The sequence below is a fragment of the Symphodus melops genome (assembly GCF_947650265.1).
Source record: "Symphodus melops genome assembly, chromosome: 3".
NCBI lineage: Eukaryota > Metazoa > Chordata > Actinopteri > Labriformes > Labridae > Symphodus > Symphodus melops.
The window spans coordinates 4431871-4449411 of NC_136693.1; the positions used below are offsets into that span (position 1 = coordinate 4431871).

Below are 17541 nucleotides of genomic sequence, written 5' to 3' on the forward strand. Positions count from 1 at the left end.
GTAAGCCCCTCAAACTACAAGATATTCTGAGCCAAACATCAATACTGACTGAGCTCTCTGATCAGATTTCTTCCCTCATTGTTTGGAGGGGTGAATAGGGGTAATTTGGCAGACAAAATTCCTGCAGTCTGAGCCTGACTAGTTGTACAGCATTTATTTATTTTTTCCTGCCTCCCTGTTTCTGATTTCAGCCTGGTTCTGCCTGCTTTGCTCTCGCCTGCTTTGTTGCTGACTGATAGCCTTTTGCCGAACTCTGCCTTGAACTTTTAACCACATAAATGACTGATTGCTTTCAACTGCCTGCGAGTCCTGCTTTTGAGCCTGCTTCTCTGTGTTCAGAACTGTGACTGCACTGAAAGCAAAGACATTCGACAAAATTCAAAAAATTCAAAGTGAATGAACGGGGGAAAGTGGAATAGCACAACACACAGGCTGACTTAAACGAAACTGAAAGGATACAAAGGATATGGTTTGAATTGCTTGAATATATCCCTCTCAGCCCTCCACTATTGATCTAGGAGCACTGAATGTCGTGTGAAGTTTTGTAAGTTCGGCAGTGCACGGCTGGGTTTCACGCTCATCAATGCAACCCCACGTTTTTTATCGCTGCAATGTGCTCATCCATCTTTAATGGTCAGTCTTTAATGTTTGGACTTTGTCCTTTCCGCCTCATGTCGTTTCCATCCCAAACGGCGGCTCAAATCAAACATTTTCCTTTTACCGTATCACCACTGAATGTGTGGCTACAGCGAGGGAGGCATCAGACTTTTCTTTTTCATGTTTACTAGTACGTGCACCTTGAATGTCGCTCTTGAATACTTATTCAGATTTTTTTTTAATTTAACCAATGATATACCTCAGAAACTTAGCATATTTTCTGCTGAATAGATGTTTAAAAACATGAGTGTCATACATTGATAGACATTCAAAACTGGTACAAAAGGTTTTTTCCCAGCTACTCTGTTTGATGATGTTGATGAAACTCCTTTGTTTCAACTAGATCTTACTTGGATTCTAATTCTGTCAACAAGACCCATCACTCATTCACATGCAGCCTTTTTCAAGATGTATCATGTATGTCTTCACCCTCCACCATTAGCCATTGACATTTATACTACACTCACCTCCTGTCAATTGTATGAAAAAGACATCAACATCCAGAGGTCTGTCTGTAGTCAGAGCTGTACAGCCGAAGTACCTTTGCATCTTCTGTAGGAGATTTTCATAACTGCTGACTTAAGAATGTCTCTGAACCTTGTTGATAACACCATACAACCCAGGGAAAGGCATATTAACAGAATGGGTTGAAATTCTGTATTTGCATAGAAGGGATGTCACACATCACTGCAAAAATGCTTTGGAAAAACTCCTGGATTGACCAGGTTTCACCCATTTCACGAAGTTTAAATCCCACTTACAACTCACAGTCACGTTTAACATTTACTGTAAAATCCAGAATATAAGTCGCAACAGTATATAAGACAATCTGATTTAAGAGGTCTCCCATGAAAGAAAAAAAGCGTTGAACTTTCTACCTGCATGATCATTTCTATTGTGTTCTATACTGTGCAGTTTGTTTTCAGCTGTGTCACTATTTTAGTATCTTCTGTTTTCATTGTGTACAGTTTTCTCTCCTACTAGCTACAGTATGCTACAGTATGCTAGTTGAGCTCTTTGCCTATGGTGAAAGTTGGTAAGTACAGACTGCTCGCATATCTGACTCAGCTGGTCACTCCTTAACTTTAATACAGGAATCTTTCAATCAAAAGGGCTCTCCACAAGTTGTATTTACTGAACAACATACCGCTGATTGCTTTAAATGCAAGAAGGAGGGAAAAGAAATGTGAGAAAGTGGTGCAGCCAGGCTGGTCTGTGTCGCTATCTTTCCTAGCAAAGCGTGCTATTGGCTGCACTCTCAGTAATGACAGCCTGTGTGTCTGCATTTTATACGGGTATGTATAAGACGCAGCTAATCTTTTAGATGGAAAAGAAGGTATTAAAAGGACTACATATACACCAGATTTTATGGTACGTTTTCTCGTTCAGAGACTCTTTAGAAAAAGGTCAAATAATTGCTCAATCGAAATGCCAAAGTCTATGCTTAAATACAGTGTGATGTGGTAAATAACAGACTTTTTTGCACTGATTAAAGTGAACTGGAACACAACTTAGTGCTTTAGAAATACACAGTTCGTCTTGTTCTCTACCTGTCCCCACAGTGCTGTAAACATCTGAGCTCAGCTCCCTCCCACTGTTGAACACAGAGTCGTAGGTGAGGCTGGGAGCTGTGGCAGCAGGGCTGTTGTCCTTGTCGGTGCTCTTTAACGTCTTCCTATTCTTTATCTACAGAAGAAATAAAAAAATGTTCCCATGAATACAAGTCTATATTGGTTAGGCACCAGAGTGAAAGATAATCAAAAGTATGTTCTCCTAATGTTTAATTTAAAATATGTTGACTTTTAAAACATGCAGACATATCAGGAAATGTCAACCTGTCTGCACTTTATGAACATGACAAACACATTGAGGCTGTGCAGCATAGTTAATAAGCTCACTTTCCGTGGTTGCATATTCAATGTGTTAATAAAGTCAATAACATAATAAAGGTGTCATGATTGATGTACTTCCCTATTTTAGTTGTCAGATGCATCTAAAGGCAATGATTAAGGGTTTGATTGAGGATCTGCGTGCAGGAGTAGAGAAGTTATTATTACTGTGACACTCATAAGCCTCTTTCAGACATTCACTGCACTCCTGAAAATGTGCAGACGCGTCTACATTTGAAAAAAAGCAGACGTCTCGATCTCCGGACTTGTGCAAAGATCATCTCATGTCTGGATGAGCTGATCTGTAAAGCCAGCAGGTCATAAGGCGGCTGTGGCTCAGTTGGTAGACTTAGGCGTGTCTCGATCGGAAGGTGAGGGGTTCGATCCCCATGGGCAAGACACTCAACCTCGAGGTGTGAATGTGTTTGAGTTCTTAATGCTGAATGCTCTGAGTCGTTAAAAAGACTAGAAAAGAGAGAAAGTCTGTTTACCATTACCTTTGTCTTTTCTGCTCGCCTGGCTTGACTGTATTTGCGTTTCACGCATATTTTCGGCAGATCTGTTGTAGCGATAGCAATGCTACCCCCCCCCCCCCAACCCCCACCCCTTATGAGGAGTCATCCTCTTCCTTCTCCTCCAGCAGACTCTACCCAGATGAGACTTTTAAATAGTTGAGAATGTTGCACACTCAAATCTGTGTGCAGGATATATGCGAATGGGCAATGCTGACCTGATTGTCTGAAGATTGTTTACAAATGTAAATGTTTTTTTTCTAAATAGTACCAAATGTTTTTTTCTCATTGCTGTTGTTTTGTAAAGTCTCCAGGGAACTGTTCTGCCATGCAAACATTGTATACATAAGTGAGCACTGTTGCAGAAATAGTGAATAACAAATGTGAATTTTACATCTTGCTACTGGCTTTTATGTTGGTCGCATATCTTTACTTTTCTTCAATATACATTATATATGTTTCTAATTTTATAAAGTAATAGCAATATGAAAATGTAGATTCTAGTCTCTGAAGGGTTTCGCCCTGCAGGATAGTTTTTGTTCTTTACTGAATCAAGCTGAATGAAGAGTTAAATAAAAGAAGAATGTTGCAACCTTTATGAATGCAGAATTAAAAACAGTGTTGCAGTCCTGTTGCTTCATACTGCACATCATTGGTTTTCACCTGGGTTTACAAAATAAGCTGGAAACTGAATATGAGAAGCAGTCATAGGGAAATCTTTCAAATATTTACTAACCGATTTCTTGAGATTCTGAGTGGACAGAGAGGAGGGGATGCTGGATTTCTTCCTCAAAAACATCTTGAACGTGGCAGAATCCAAGTTCTCCACAGCAAAACATCTCCACGCTGTCTGGAGGGGCATAAAAAAGCAATATATTGGTTGGACAGGACAAATTTCACACAGACTTGTCTGCCATGCAAGAAAGAGAGCAAGGGTTACATGAAAGGATGGGCTCAATAATAAGGCTGGAGCTGCCAGACACTTCAGTCCCCCCGGCTGTGTTACGTTTCTGTTTGTGTATTTTATTTTTTTGGACAAATACCTGAATGAGACAGGCAGCTGCAGGGATCTGCCTATTGAAGTGTTTCTGTCTTTGCTTCTGCTGCACCTTGAGGGCGAAGCCTGAGCCTAAGATTCCCTGTGAAAAACAGCACAGCAGAGTTACTGCTCATTAATTCAGTTTTAACGACACACTTAGAGGCGGAAGAGATAGAAATAAACACAGAGTTAACCAAAAATGTTGGGAATACGCGCTGCTGAAACATTCAAGTCTATTACTCAGCGTGTTCATTAACTCAAAGTAATTCATTTCACGTAATCACTGAGTCTTTTTCACGGCTAAAGATGGGGGGTTTTGTCACTAACATTTTGTTAAATATGAGGGCCCTGTTTTTCTGACTTTCATTTTAAATTGAAAACTGACTGATACACATTTCATTTGTGCCATTACGATTATTTAATGTCCATTAATTAACAAGATAGTCGTTACAACGTCTGAACTATGTGAGGACACATCTTCAGACATTCAGAGAAGAAATGAGCCTCTGAATGGGACTGTAATTTGCTTTAGTCAATAACCTTGCAAGAGATCTGTAGTACAAATGTGTGTCTTGTTGAGGTCCTTGCAGCACTTAATGCACAGGATTAAGAAACAATGTATGAAACTCTCAGCACTGTTATCTAATCTTAAACCCTTGTAAATCCTTGCTGTGGCTGTAAAGCATGTCGGAGCCAGCTTTGATAGATACATTTGTGGTTCACACATAAGTCATACATACACTACAGACTGAACCAGACACTCTGTGTTTTCTTAGAACTTGAAAGACTTAATTAAATATTCATTACAGTGCAAATTCCTCTGAAGGAAATAGCTACATGTTCAAAACTATTATTCCATCAGGAATATACTTATTCAAATGAAAGGAATCAATGGAGATGATTTTACACATTTTCAGATTTAAAACCTGCGCAGACCTAAAAGATGTTCTGCTTCATTAATCTCTCTTTCCACTTACTGCAGGCAGGGCAAAGAAGGAAATAGCAAAGACTGAGAAACAGGATGCAATGCTCTTTCCAATCCAGGTCATTGGAACTAGGTCTCCATATCCAACGGTAGTCACTGTCACCTTTTGAGACAACACAAGAAGAAAGTATATATATTTCTGGCATGCTTAAAGTTGATATTGTTAATTAGCTTTTTATATGACAGTTTGAAAACTCACACCTGCTGTTAGGAATCTTCTGAAACATTTCAACAGATCACTTTTTTGCTTGGTTCTGCCGATAATAAAGGAAGTTTTTCCTTGCTGCTGTTTGCCTATGTTAGCTCCAGTTGGGTCTCTTTAAGTAATATGCCAAAAAGTACAGTAATGACCTCGGGGTATTCCATCAACGTAGCGAGTCAGGCTCACCTGAAAAAGTCATGATGAAAACGTCATCTCCCAATCAAGCCTCAAGTCGTGCCATGAACCCAATCCAGCCTTATTTTATGCAGGTGGACTCAAGACAGGCTTGGATAGCCTCGCTTTGTAAACGCACCCTTGGTTTATCAGACGCCCAAATGAATGGATGGATAAAAAGATGATGTAATACGTCACAGAAGGGAGAGTTTAAGTGCCTTTTTTTTTCAACAGCTGAACAACAAACGCTGCTGATTGAGCCATACAAATAATTCGAAGATGTTAATGTTAACAGAAGGCAACAGTGCAGACGCTAATAAGGCTGGTCTTTTTGTGTCCTCAGGTAACTTTACAAATAAAAGTTGATGGATTGATTGATTGATTGATTGATTGATGGCGCTATTAGAGAAAGTCAGGAGGCAACTAAAGTGAGTAGACTAGACTTCACCCTTGAGGCAATATCAATGTTATGTATGAGTTTAATAGCAATCCATCACTTGGTTACTTCAATCGAGACCAAATGATGGATTGACTTAACGGCTGATGTTGCCCTCAGAAAAGTCAAGTCAATAGTGTGGCAAATTAAAAACACTGAAAGGATATTTGGAAACAATGGTCACACAGGTTCAAAAGGAAAACAAGTTGAAATGCTACTGTAAGAAGGAGGGGTAGGATAGATTGGGTTGTAAATCATAATTTCCTTTGAGTCCTCATTTCTGGGAATATAACCCAGAGGCTGAACACCTCTCTTCTGGTGTTTTTTTTTTTTTTTTAACCAAGGACCCTGAGGTGCAACAGACTCCTCCAAAAACTGCTGATGAATTTCTACCGCTGCACTTCAGAGAGTATCAGGACACACTGCTGTACAGCCTGGTCTACTGTAGCTGCAGTGCTGCTGCTGCACTGATAAGCAACAGCTTAGTATAGATGTAATGCTTCCCTCTCCCAAACCTGAGAGGAATCCATTCTCAACAAACGGGCCATAAACATCATGAAGGCCCCAACCCCCCATACCCTCAACAGCAAATCCCAAAGTTGAGCAGCTGTGGCTCCACAGCAGAGTGGGTCGTCTTCTAATAGGTTGAGGATGATAGGGTGGAACGATGCTGAGCTCCTGCAGCCCAAGTGTCCTTGGGCAACACTGAACACCAAATTGCTCCTGACGGCATAGCCATCAATTTGTGGCACACTGCAGTCGGCTGTTAGTTAATGAATGTGTGACTGATGGTGAATGTTGCAGTGAAGGAAAAAAGGGCTTTAATTGGTTAAGGTTTATTAAACATTTAATTGCTCTTGCAAGTAAGTAGAAGAGTTAAATAAAAGAAGAATGTTGCAAGTACATTCTCGTATCTTCTGTTTTTTTGTGAACTTGTAACAACTTATGAACTTGAATTTGATTGTTTTCTATCTCATACCATCTTTAATGTGGACACCATTTCCACAGAGCACCCCCGCCACTCGCTTTCAGCAGTTCGTAACTAGGGCAGCGGTTCTATATCAAGAAGTGTGTACAGCTTTATAGCACTATAGTTCACACACCAGCCTGTTAGTCTGTCTAAGTTCTCTTTGTTTCAATGGCTGAGGCTCAGAGACGGAAGACAACAGTGATGATGAATAGCTTAAGGAGAACAGGAGAAACTGAGCAAGAAGCTGGACTACAGGAAATATTGAAAGGATTTTTACCTGTTGACAAGACTTTGCTGAACTTAAAGGCCTTCAGTGGGCGCTATAGCACACCAAACTACATTTTGCTTTAAGCTGGCTTAACTAAAATATACATTAAAAAAAGTTGAAACGTGAAGTTGCCTCTGTCCTTTTGCATTTCTTGGTTCGTAAACATTTCTCTTTCAGATTTAGATGGCTCAACTTTTCTACCAGTCAAAATTAATAAAGGACATTATGCAGTTGTTTGTCCTCCTCCTTTTCTTCCCGCTGACAGAATTGCACTATGTGAGGTTTTGATTATATGACTTGTTATATACTTTAATTATTCATACATGTATTGTACCTTTTTTACATTTATGACTACAGCAATAATGGAGAGGTGCCAAACACAATTTTTTGTTGTGTGCAAGCGATGACTTATTCAAGGGATACAGGGATGTTTTACTGGGAATGATGCTTGACATGCAAACATGTTTGTGATTTGACTTAGACTCTACCTTAAATACTTACCAAAGAGCTTTGGTTGGCTTGGGTCAATCTACTTTGAGTTTTAACTGTAGTGCTTTTTTCCCTTCGACCATTTCATTTCTCTGATCATCATTTGCATCATTTCCTCATGCAGAGAGTTCACAATACAGGATGTGACTCTGCAAGTGTGGACCCTGACCTACTAAAACCCAGGGTAAATAATGTGTAAACAGAAAGTCCACCTTCACATATATGAGAGCAGTTGTAATAAGTCTGCTGTGTGTGCATATGTTTTTTTAATATCCGAATCCCTGAAGTTTCCAAGAAGCAGTGTGGGTGGTGACTTATTGTCTGAAAATAAAATTTTATCCCATATTCTCGACTACTTGTTTTTTTCTGTTTGTATTAGCGGCCCACTGGATGTGCCCAAGGGTTTTCACACTACTCCTACTGTAACAACAGTAATACAGATAAAACAGAGTCTATATTCGACCTTTCACTTTCAAAAAAACAGTTTGTAAAGAGACAGTGTATTCTGTGAATCCTGACTTTTGGCAAGCTGGAGAGGTCAGCAAAACAATATTTAGAGAATGAGTCATTACGACTTTCTTTAAAAGACAATGCAATTCAAATCTTTGTCAAAATATTCAGTTAAGGTGATAAAAATATTCATTAACTAGTACTCTCAAAAAAAGTTTTCATATTGCCATCAATCCTATGTCGAAAGCGAAGTCCCTTTCATGCATGTCTCTTCTTCTTTTTAAACCTTCACACTCAACAGATGGCTCGCTTAGCTTAGCATTAAGACAAGAAGCCGGAGGTACTAGGAGGTCTACTTTTGTATATACAAAGCCCACTGAGTGCTTGATGGTATAACATTAATGCTTTATACCAAACACCATGTTCAATTTTGTTATTCTGGAAATGTTACTGATTCAATTAACAATTTCAGCAAAATACAGGCAAACATATCGTTCATAGGTTGAAATATTGCCAAAGTTGGCTGATTTAATATAGCTAAAATGTTAAGAAAGAAAGCCATTTTGGAGCTGAAAGAGATAGCATTTCCATGGACCTACAGAAATGACTACATAAAGAAAATAAATGTGCAAACAGATTTACAATTCTACATTGTTGTCTGTGCATCACTTTGTTTTATTTAAGTCTTACAAGCTAAAAGTAATGAAAGCAGTTCTTTGTCCTTTGATTAAGCACATTGCACTGGCGTGCACACTCACTCACTCACACATGACCACTTACCACTCCCCACCACAGGGCATCAGCATAGTTTTCAAAACTGCTATTCTCTTCTTTCTCTGCCAGGTAAACAAAGTACGATGCAAAGATCAGGCTCAGAAATCCGATGTACAAGGTAGTGATCAGCTCCTGAAATGCACACAGACGCACACATTACACACTGAAAATAAAATGAAACAACCACAACTTATCTTAAATACATGTTAGACAATTTGATAGGAAATGTGTGAACCTATATTGACTTATAGCTGGATGGCTTCTTCTTGTTCACTTTGGGGAGCTGCTGGGCTGATATAATCATGATATGTACTATCATATTATCAGCTCAACATTTATGTGCCTGGAGTTTAGTGGGGCTGTGCTTGCAAACGATGGGACATATGGGTTTGAATATTCATGTAAATCTGATATGAATGTGATGATTGAAATCTGTTTATGGGTGTTTATCTGTCTCTGTCTGGCAGCTTAAAATGGCTCCACACACAGTGTAAGCTCAGTGGCTACTTATCACTTTCATAAAATGTTTTCAAGACATGAATTATTCTTGTTGTTTTTACTTTCCTGTAAAAACTGAAACCTACAATGCCATTTTGTCCTTTTCTTTATACTTTCTAAGTTCTTGCATGTTGCTCCGAGGCCGAAGATTAGTCTTATATTTTAGGTCAGGTAAATCTTTTCAAATTGGGTCTCATAAATATTGTTTTGAATTTTAAGAAAGGCTCAAAACAAAAAGGAAAAAGAGAATTCTCGCTGTTCTTTTATTTATACCTACATCAATTAATTCTGCCCTATTGAGGCACAGTCACATATCCATGCAAGCTGAGGGCTGAATAAAACATTTTCTTCTGGTGGTGAAGGCATAGTCATATTTCTGCTTTGCAGGAAGTTTAACTTTTAAACTTTTTTAAACTATGATCTGTGTCCCAATTCAGGGAGTCCTTCAAACGGCACTTCTTTTCAAGATGATTTTAGGCCTTATGCAGTATGTGGAGAAAGACAGTGGTTCGAGTAGGACAATCGGATAAGAGAGTGAGGAATGACTTTTGGCTAAAGTATTCAAGAGAGAAATCGAACCCAGGTCACCCTCTCTGAGGGTTATTGCCTCTGAACATGGGACACACAGGATTGACCTCAAAGCTATAAATCTGTCACAACCAAAGGGCATGTTTGAAGACCTACTTGCATCATGGCAGCACATCCAATTTGGCGGTTCCTTTTAAACACCACATGGACCTGTCTGACATATACTGAGATACATCGCACACCATTGGCTGACTGTTAAGTGTGCGTACAATACATTTTAAAATGTAAGTAACTGAATTAACTTAATTGAAAAGCTAGTGATACAAATATAACAAAAAAAAAGAAAATGCTTTAAGACGTCTTAATTATAAGTTACGTAACGCTTAGTCAGGTAAGAACTGAAGCATTCATCAAGGTTGGTAGGCTTAGTATAAGGAAAGTCAAACAGGAAATCATCTGTAGACCAGGCCGTCTCATATCTGCCTGAGTGGTCTACGCAGGCCATGAATGCAAGGTTCTTAGTAGGCAGAGTCCTTAGAAGGGTGCTTCTCCTGAGTTGGGCTTATAACAGGTTAAGTCATGTCCCTTAACTGAAAGGGAAGACATGTGTGGCTGACCTCACTCAGCACTGCTCACATTTAGAACAACAAGGTGAAATGTAGCCCCGGCAGGCAAAGGTCTGCCTCCACGCATCTGGAAACGTGTGACTGTGTCCTCAATCTACTGTGGTGACAGACCTCACTCACGATGGCCATCTGCTCCGATTATTCCACAATCATTATTACCAGCACACTTCATCTGACCCCCTGCCATAAACTCCTTTATGTTTTGCAAATATTTTGTTTGCTTGTTTTTTTTTTTTTCCTCTTTCTGGTTTCAACACCCCCCTTATTTTAGTTTTCAAAAAAAGGGACTTGTTCTTGTTTTGGGATTTGAAGTAGGCTCTAGCACCATCATTTATAATAATTTCAAATAACATTGGAATTCCCATTGCATCTCACAACTGTTGTAAAATGCATGACTCAAACTGTAGTCTACAGCTTAGCTAGGGTGGCATGCAACAATAGCAGACATAATTTACCACTGAAATTATAGAATGGGCCTCAAAACTGTCATTAACACTTTATATAGTACAATCTTGGATGTAGCACACAAAAATAACCACTCAGCCATCCAAATTGTAGTCATAAGTCAACTACTCCCTAATGGATTGTTGTTTTTTACTGTCTTTATTGTCTCTTTTTTAAGACCATATGCTAAATACATCTGGGTTTCTCCTTTGTTGAACTTTGTTTAAAACGTTAAGTACAAAGGAATATTATTCATGTTGGGATGTGTTGCTTTAATGAACAAAATTAGAACAGACACCAGCTCTGCAAAGCTGCATCGGTAATCACAAACACTGTCATCGCCAGTATCACTTCCTTTAGCCTTGATTAACATAGGTTCTTTTGTCGTTGACTTAAATGAGACTGAAATGTTTACAGCTGTTGGTGGTGTTTCGATGTCTTCAAAGTCTTGTTGTTGCTGTGTTTATTGTTTTCATAAATAAAGACGGGACTTGCTTGCCATAATTCATACATTTATTCCTTTTCAAATAACTGATGTGAATGACATGACAAAATGATTTGTACCTTAATGCTTCAAAAGTCCAGGTGCTTTGAAACTGCGCCTGCTTAGGGTATCAAAAAAGTTACACTTGGGGACGCGTACAGCCTGGCAGGTAAGACATGTGCAACATATATAAGACATAAGTCCTCGGCCAGGGATTTCAAATCCAACCCCAACCCTTTGCTGCTTGTCATCTGCCACTCTCAGCTTCCAATGTTTCCTGTCACTTCAGCTGTCCTATCTAATAAAAGGCAAAAAGGCCCAAAATACCATCCCCCCCAAAAAAAATACACAAAATCAGTCTGAGATAAATGCAAGAACAGTACAGACATGGGTCATTAAAAACTTAGGTGCTCATAGTGCAAAATGAAGAAAAGAAAAAAAGCAGCAAACGTTTTAATCCTTGACCATCATCAGTACTAACGCAGTATTATGAGCACTGATATTTTTGACCATTTGTGTCTTAATTAAAGAGACAATCTTTCCATTTATTACAGCATGAGGACTATTTTTTAGCCTGGTCATACTGGTGTGCAAGATCTGAATTTTTTTCAAAATGACCTGAATGCTTTATTCTTCTGAAAATGAACCATTGGTGCATCTGAGTTTATGCTTAAAATATTCTCAGAAATGAGCTCTGATCACATCGTTTGAATTCAGATGAAGACAAAATCATTCTAAATCAGTCTAAAAAGCCGGAGAGCTGATCTCTCCTGGTGTATTTCAAATATTTATGAAGCATCTTATTGCAGATTGAATGAGGGAGCGTCTGTGGTTTGCTGTGCTCGTGAGGCTTAATTGGGCTCAGCCTTAATCCTGTCAGGCCGTAATCGGACTCCTTCTTTATGTATGATCTCTTTTAGTAAAGGATCTCTATCTGCACTCACCCACATTGTGATTTTAAACTGTGTTTAGCCACTCAGAGTGCTGGAGTTCCCATTGCACCACACTCAGCTGAATTCCTGATGAGTGAAATTCTCATTCATGTCTCGTCCCAAAACTGTCACTCCCAAATTTCTTTTTAGACTGCCACGGAGGAGCAGGAGCAGCAGATTAATGCAGAATACCATCCGGGAATAGTTTGGCTCCCTTGAAATATCATAAGCCTATCCTTACATTACCCCATACTGATAGTTTTCTGCATTGATGCTCAGAATCTGTGTCTCTTACGTCACTAACTTACATTTCTTATGAAAGTTTGAGCATCCAACTTCTGCAGTTAACGTGATAGCATGCAACACCTTCGACTTACATCTTGCTTGCTGTTTGAAAGTGCAAATTTTCCAGCTATAAGAGCTTAACACGCATTCAAGTACACCTTCCCAGAGTCACTACCAGAGGCTTAGTAGATACAGATGCTGCTGCTGTGACCGGACAAACACATCAAGGAGACATGTGCTTCCAATCTGCCGGCAAGCCAGCAAGGAGAAACTGTGCAAATTGTGTTTACAAGCCACAATCACTCGACTGCTGCTCAGTGTGTATTTAGATGCAGTCGCAACACAAAAACTGCTACTGCTAAACTGCTAAACGGCTACTGATTGCAGTAAACGAACACCATTGACTTTAAAAACTCCAGCTGTTAACACAGGAGAGCAGCAGTTTAGTGCGTTTACGTAGGAGAATGGCTGAATAAAGTATTCAGGTCCTGAAACAACATCAACAAAATCACCAAGGAACAATACTGGAAGCAGTGCTCACAGATGTCCAGCTGGTTGATGGCTACATGACCTATTCTCTAATGCTTTTTTTGTGTGACAGCAGATTTTCCCAGTGCTCGGCTGGCAGAGGTGTGGCAGGATTTCACGTGTTGCTTTGATGCCTGTAAAGTGGTCTAAAGTGCAAAAAGGACAAAAAAGGGCAAAAAGAAAAAGTACCAAGCTCTCTGAGAAAAGCTACCTTTAACTGACACATCTAAGTCTCTGAAGCCTTTAAAGCCCAATCAGGACCAAGCCACCTGTCAATGTCAATCTCACTCTGTACCTAACACACTCACCAACTCACCTCTATTTGCTTCAATTTGAGTAGTTCTGTGAAGCTCAGTCATATAAAAGGTCCTTTTTAAACTGACTTGGTTGGACTAAAACTGGCTTCTTTAACCTCCACAGTCTAAGAAATGCTCATTCTTCCTTCTCCACTATCCCACTTCTCTGTAAATTGAATATTTTGTTTATTTCTGTAGCCTAAACAGCAGGTTCCCAACCTTATCTGACAGGTTATGAAGATGACTGACAGAAAAGAAAAAATACATGTCTCTGCTACAGGAAGCATATCGGGTTACCCTGCGGCCTCTCAACAAACAGGTTAAAACCAGCTGGACCCCTGTGGCCTTTCTGTTTAGTGTTTCCATGTGTCCTTGTGTTTACGTGGCTTTTCACAAGATTTAAAAAAAAAAAAAAACTCCTACTTTCCTTCCTTCCTCAAGTTAGGTTAGTGAACAGATAGTATCTTGTAGAAGCAGCATGGTTTGGCAATATTTCAATTAAGAAAATGGAGATAAAGTATGATCTGTCAGTATACTGGCATATAGCCTGGAGCAATGCATGACAGGCATCTGGACATAACCTGCAAGCAGGACTTAACATCCAACTCACACCAGATGCGTGTTCGGTCGGTCTGATTCTGGTAAACAACAGCATACTGAGCAAAAAAGATCTCTCAGTATCCACGGTGACAGATGTTTCCTGGTTATTTTCCACCCTCACTCTGAACTTGCCCTCTGTCGTCATAAGTGTGACTTCATGCAGAGTGATACCCCATGGCTAGCAGGAAGGAAAGAGTTTGGGAAAGGGCTCCATTACTACCCTGCCCTGATAGTCACTTTTCTTACAGCTGAGGTCAATGGGTGTTGATGACCAGCTTCAGCCAGGAGCAATATGGTCATCAGCCAAGGCCGACACGAGGAAGCACAGCAGGCAGTACAGGCTCAGCAACTTCTCTGATGCTCTGTTCACCTTTATCATTCTCTGTTTTTACACAGACACAGAGGAGAATAACAGTGGCCAGTGGGGGTAATCAGGACCACCTATGTGTCTCAGTTGAATGATACTTCAGAGGGGCTACAGTCAAAGGGTGCTGTGTATGACTCTAACAAATCTACACTGTGTCCCTCTCCTTCTGGCTATGCAGAGTACTCTTCACATTCACATGTGGAGACTGTACCCTAGAATACAACACGACAAGGGGACGCCTGAAATCCCCAGAGAGAAAGCCTCCGGCTTGTTAATTGTAATTATCAGCAGCCCTGATGGCTTTGGAACGGATACGTGATGTGTTTTTAAAAGCTGTGAATGCATACCTGGCGATGGCTGTAGACAACTGAGCCCAGGAGACGCCAGGTTCCTCCCTGCCGGTCCACATGGAGCATCCGCAGGATCTGCAGGAAGCGAATCCCTCTGAAAAATAACAAAGGATTCAATGACTTTTAGTCCGTTGACTTGTACCAAATGCATGTAAAGAAGGTATTTATGTAAACATATGCTGTACTGATTTATTATTTAAGTAAGTATATTTTATGATTTTTTTGGGTATTTGTACTTCGCCAGGAGAACTATTTTTCTAACAACATTCAAACATCACCTCCTACATTTTAAATGCACACTGCAATTTCCACTCCTTACATTTTCATCAAGGCCGTGTTACACTCTGTAATGGAATTCAGGGGAGTTTATAATATGTTGTGTTTTGAATCACTGTGCGACCTCTGCACAACATTCATTAGTATGTCATCCTACAGTACATAGAAAAGGACCTTCCTTGGCTTATTCTTCAACGCATATCAAACGAGGCACATGTAGCATTACGAAAACATCATAGAGGACAAATCAACACAAAAGGAACTAGAAAGAGCATGGCCACCAAGGAAATGTGATATCAGGGTCTGAAAAACATAAGAAATGACTTGCAAATAGGAACAAATTTACTTTTGTATAACATGTGTCTTGTGTCAACCATGAAACCATAAAGAAAAAAACATTGACCCAGTTCAGAATTTGCTCTCATTCAGGTCTTGGAGTGTTATTGAGGTCTATCCCTGATGTCAAAGCCTGACTCACAGCTGAAACATTTATCCCAAAGTGGATTAGAGGGGTTAAGGTGAGGGTTCTGTGCAGGTCGAGTAAACTCTTCGCACACGTTCTACAAAATAAACTTCTGAAGGACCTGGTTTTGTGCACGGGAGGTTTAGGCTCTTATGAAATATTAAAGGGCTTAAAATGTTTCCACAACTTAAGAAGAGCACTGTAGTCTAAAATAATGTTACATGCCTCCTCTACCTCAACCATGAAAAATGTGTCCGTGGCTAAGTCAATGAAACCTTAAATTGCCCCCGCTGCTTCGTCAGAGGCCTATGAATGTGTATGGATGGGATGGCTAATACTTATACAGTTATGAAAGTTTTTTCTGATATTTGGTCCTACCTGTACACTGTCTCTTACCTTATAGCAGAGGTGGCGAAGACCTGGCCTTTAGAGCCCACTAAGAGCACGACAATCGATGCTACAACCACAATCAGATCTGCAAAAATCAACAATCAAGTCAACAAAATTAGCTTTGAGTCAATATTTCAGAATCATGCAGATGTTAGATATACAGAAATGCTTCATAATGAGAGTAAGTCTTGTCCTTATTATGAGCTTTGAAAAATCCAAGAAGAAAGGGCAGCTACCAAACATTGGGCGACTGGTGCTTTATCATGACATTTTCATCGGTTTTCATTATTATTATACTGACGTGAGAAGGGTTCCAAATAATATCAAAAGCCCGAAAAACACCTGGAGGTTCCAATTTTAGCAATAAAACGCTAAAGTGTAGCAGTGGTGGTATTAATTTCATGCTGAATTGGTCTGAGATATTTCATTTTGGGATGAAGCTTACTGACACTGTTTTGAATAATGTGTGTGGGTAGGGAGTGAAACGTGTTTGTCTGTATTGCCACAGATATGACTTTGTATGGGCGATGTGTTCCTACCTATTATAGAAATTGGCTTCCTGGCAAAGCGTAGCCGGCCACAGATGCCAACATATTTACTGCGGCAGCCAGCTGACCAGAGGCGGACGAGGTACTCTACACCGAAAAACACCACCAGAAAGATCTCCTGTAAGTGAAAGGAGGGAAACACAACAGACAAATGTGAGAGAAGAACAGGTGGAGGGAATGAAAAAAAATTAAATGTGTTTGAAGGTTATTTAGAGCAGCAATATCCGAACATCTGCTCCAACTTTAAGGTGCGTTTCAAAACTAATATTGTTGAATTATAGATGCAACTGTTCTATTTCCTCTGATGAGAGCAGCTTTGCACTCAAACCTGTCAGACATTCTTTAAGCGTTATTGATTGGTACTCAACAGATAGCTCATTTGTCAATGTTTAATTTGTACCATCGATTTATTCTTTATTCCAGCTGTAACATGTACTACAAAGTTATTGTATTTCCTTGACAATTAGTGTGATTATTTCTCCACAGATCTACAATGCCAGTATCCTGTTCAATCCTACTTTTTCCAGTTTGATGCCACACAAAACAAATCATATACAAGAGACACATAGTGAGCTTCTTTACCTGCTTTTTGTAAAGTGTCCGCGGAGAACATTTGTTATACATAGGTGCTAAACAAATTAAGATTGACTGACGATGGAAATCAATTTCTCTCAATGATTATTGCAAAAGATTTTTTTTTTTTTTGCTCTCAGGGGATAAAAGCTCAAACCCAGAGTTTCTCTCTCTCCCTCTCTCTCTCGTTCCACCTGGACTCAACCCAACCATCATCCGCACATGTTGGTCTTTGTTCTGTTTTGCTTCACAACATCCCACACAGGTCACACATCCACATATACACTACTGACTGACACACTCACTCCATGTTCGCAGTTAGCCTTTCAAGTGTTTCTTTTTTTTTAAAGTGGATAGGACAGTGGAGGGGGTGCAACATAACCATAAGGCAATGTTTACATTTTAGAATAATTAACTTAAATATTATGTCTTTTCCATACAGTATTTCTTGTGGCTCTTGGACTAAGTCATGACAGCACATATCAGATAATTAATAAAGATAAACTGT

At 39.7% G+C, this 17541-nt stretch overlaps 1 protein-coding gene across 1 annotated transcript in view; it reads right to left on the bottom strand.

Moving 5' to 3' along the window:
* kcnq1.1 (potassium voltage-gated channel, KQT-like subfamily, member 1.1) overlaps positions 1 to 17541 on the bottom strand; it is a 44217-nt gene that overhangs the window by 13453 nt on the left and 13223 nt on the right. Inside the window, exons 4-11 of the mRNA XM_079339745.1 lie at positions 16452 to 16578; positions 15919 to 15997; positions 14781 to 14877; positions 8852 to 8977; positions 5075 to 5185; positions 4102 to 4197; positions 3795 to 3908; positions 2208 to 2343 (exon numbers count right to left, since the gene is read on the bottom strand). Coding sequence (XP_079195871.1) covers positions 2208 to 2343; positions 3795 to 3908; positions 4102 to 4197; positions 5075 to 5185; positions 8852 to 8977; positions 14781 to 14877; positions 15919 to 15997; positions 16452 to 16578 — 886 coding nt within the window. The remainder of the gene's footprint in view (positions 1 to 2207; positions 2344 to 3794; positions 3909 to 4101; positions 4198 to 5074; positions 5186 to 8851; positions 8978 to 14780; positions 14878 to 15918; positions 15998 to 16451; positions 16579 to 17541) is intronic.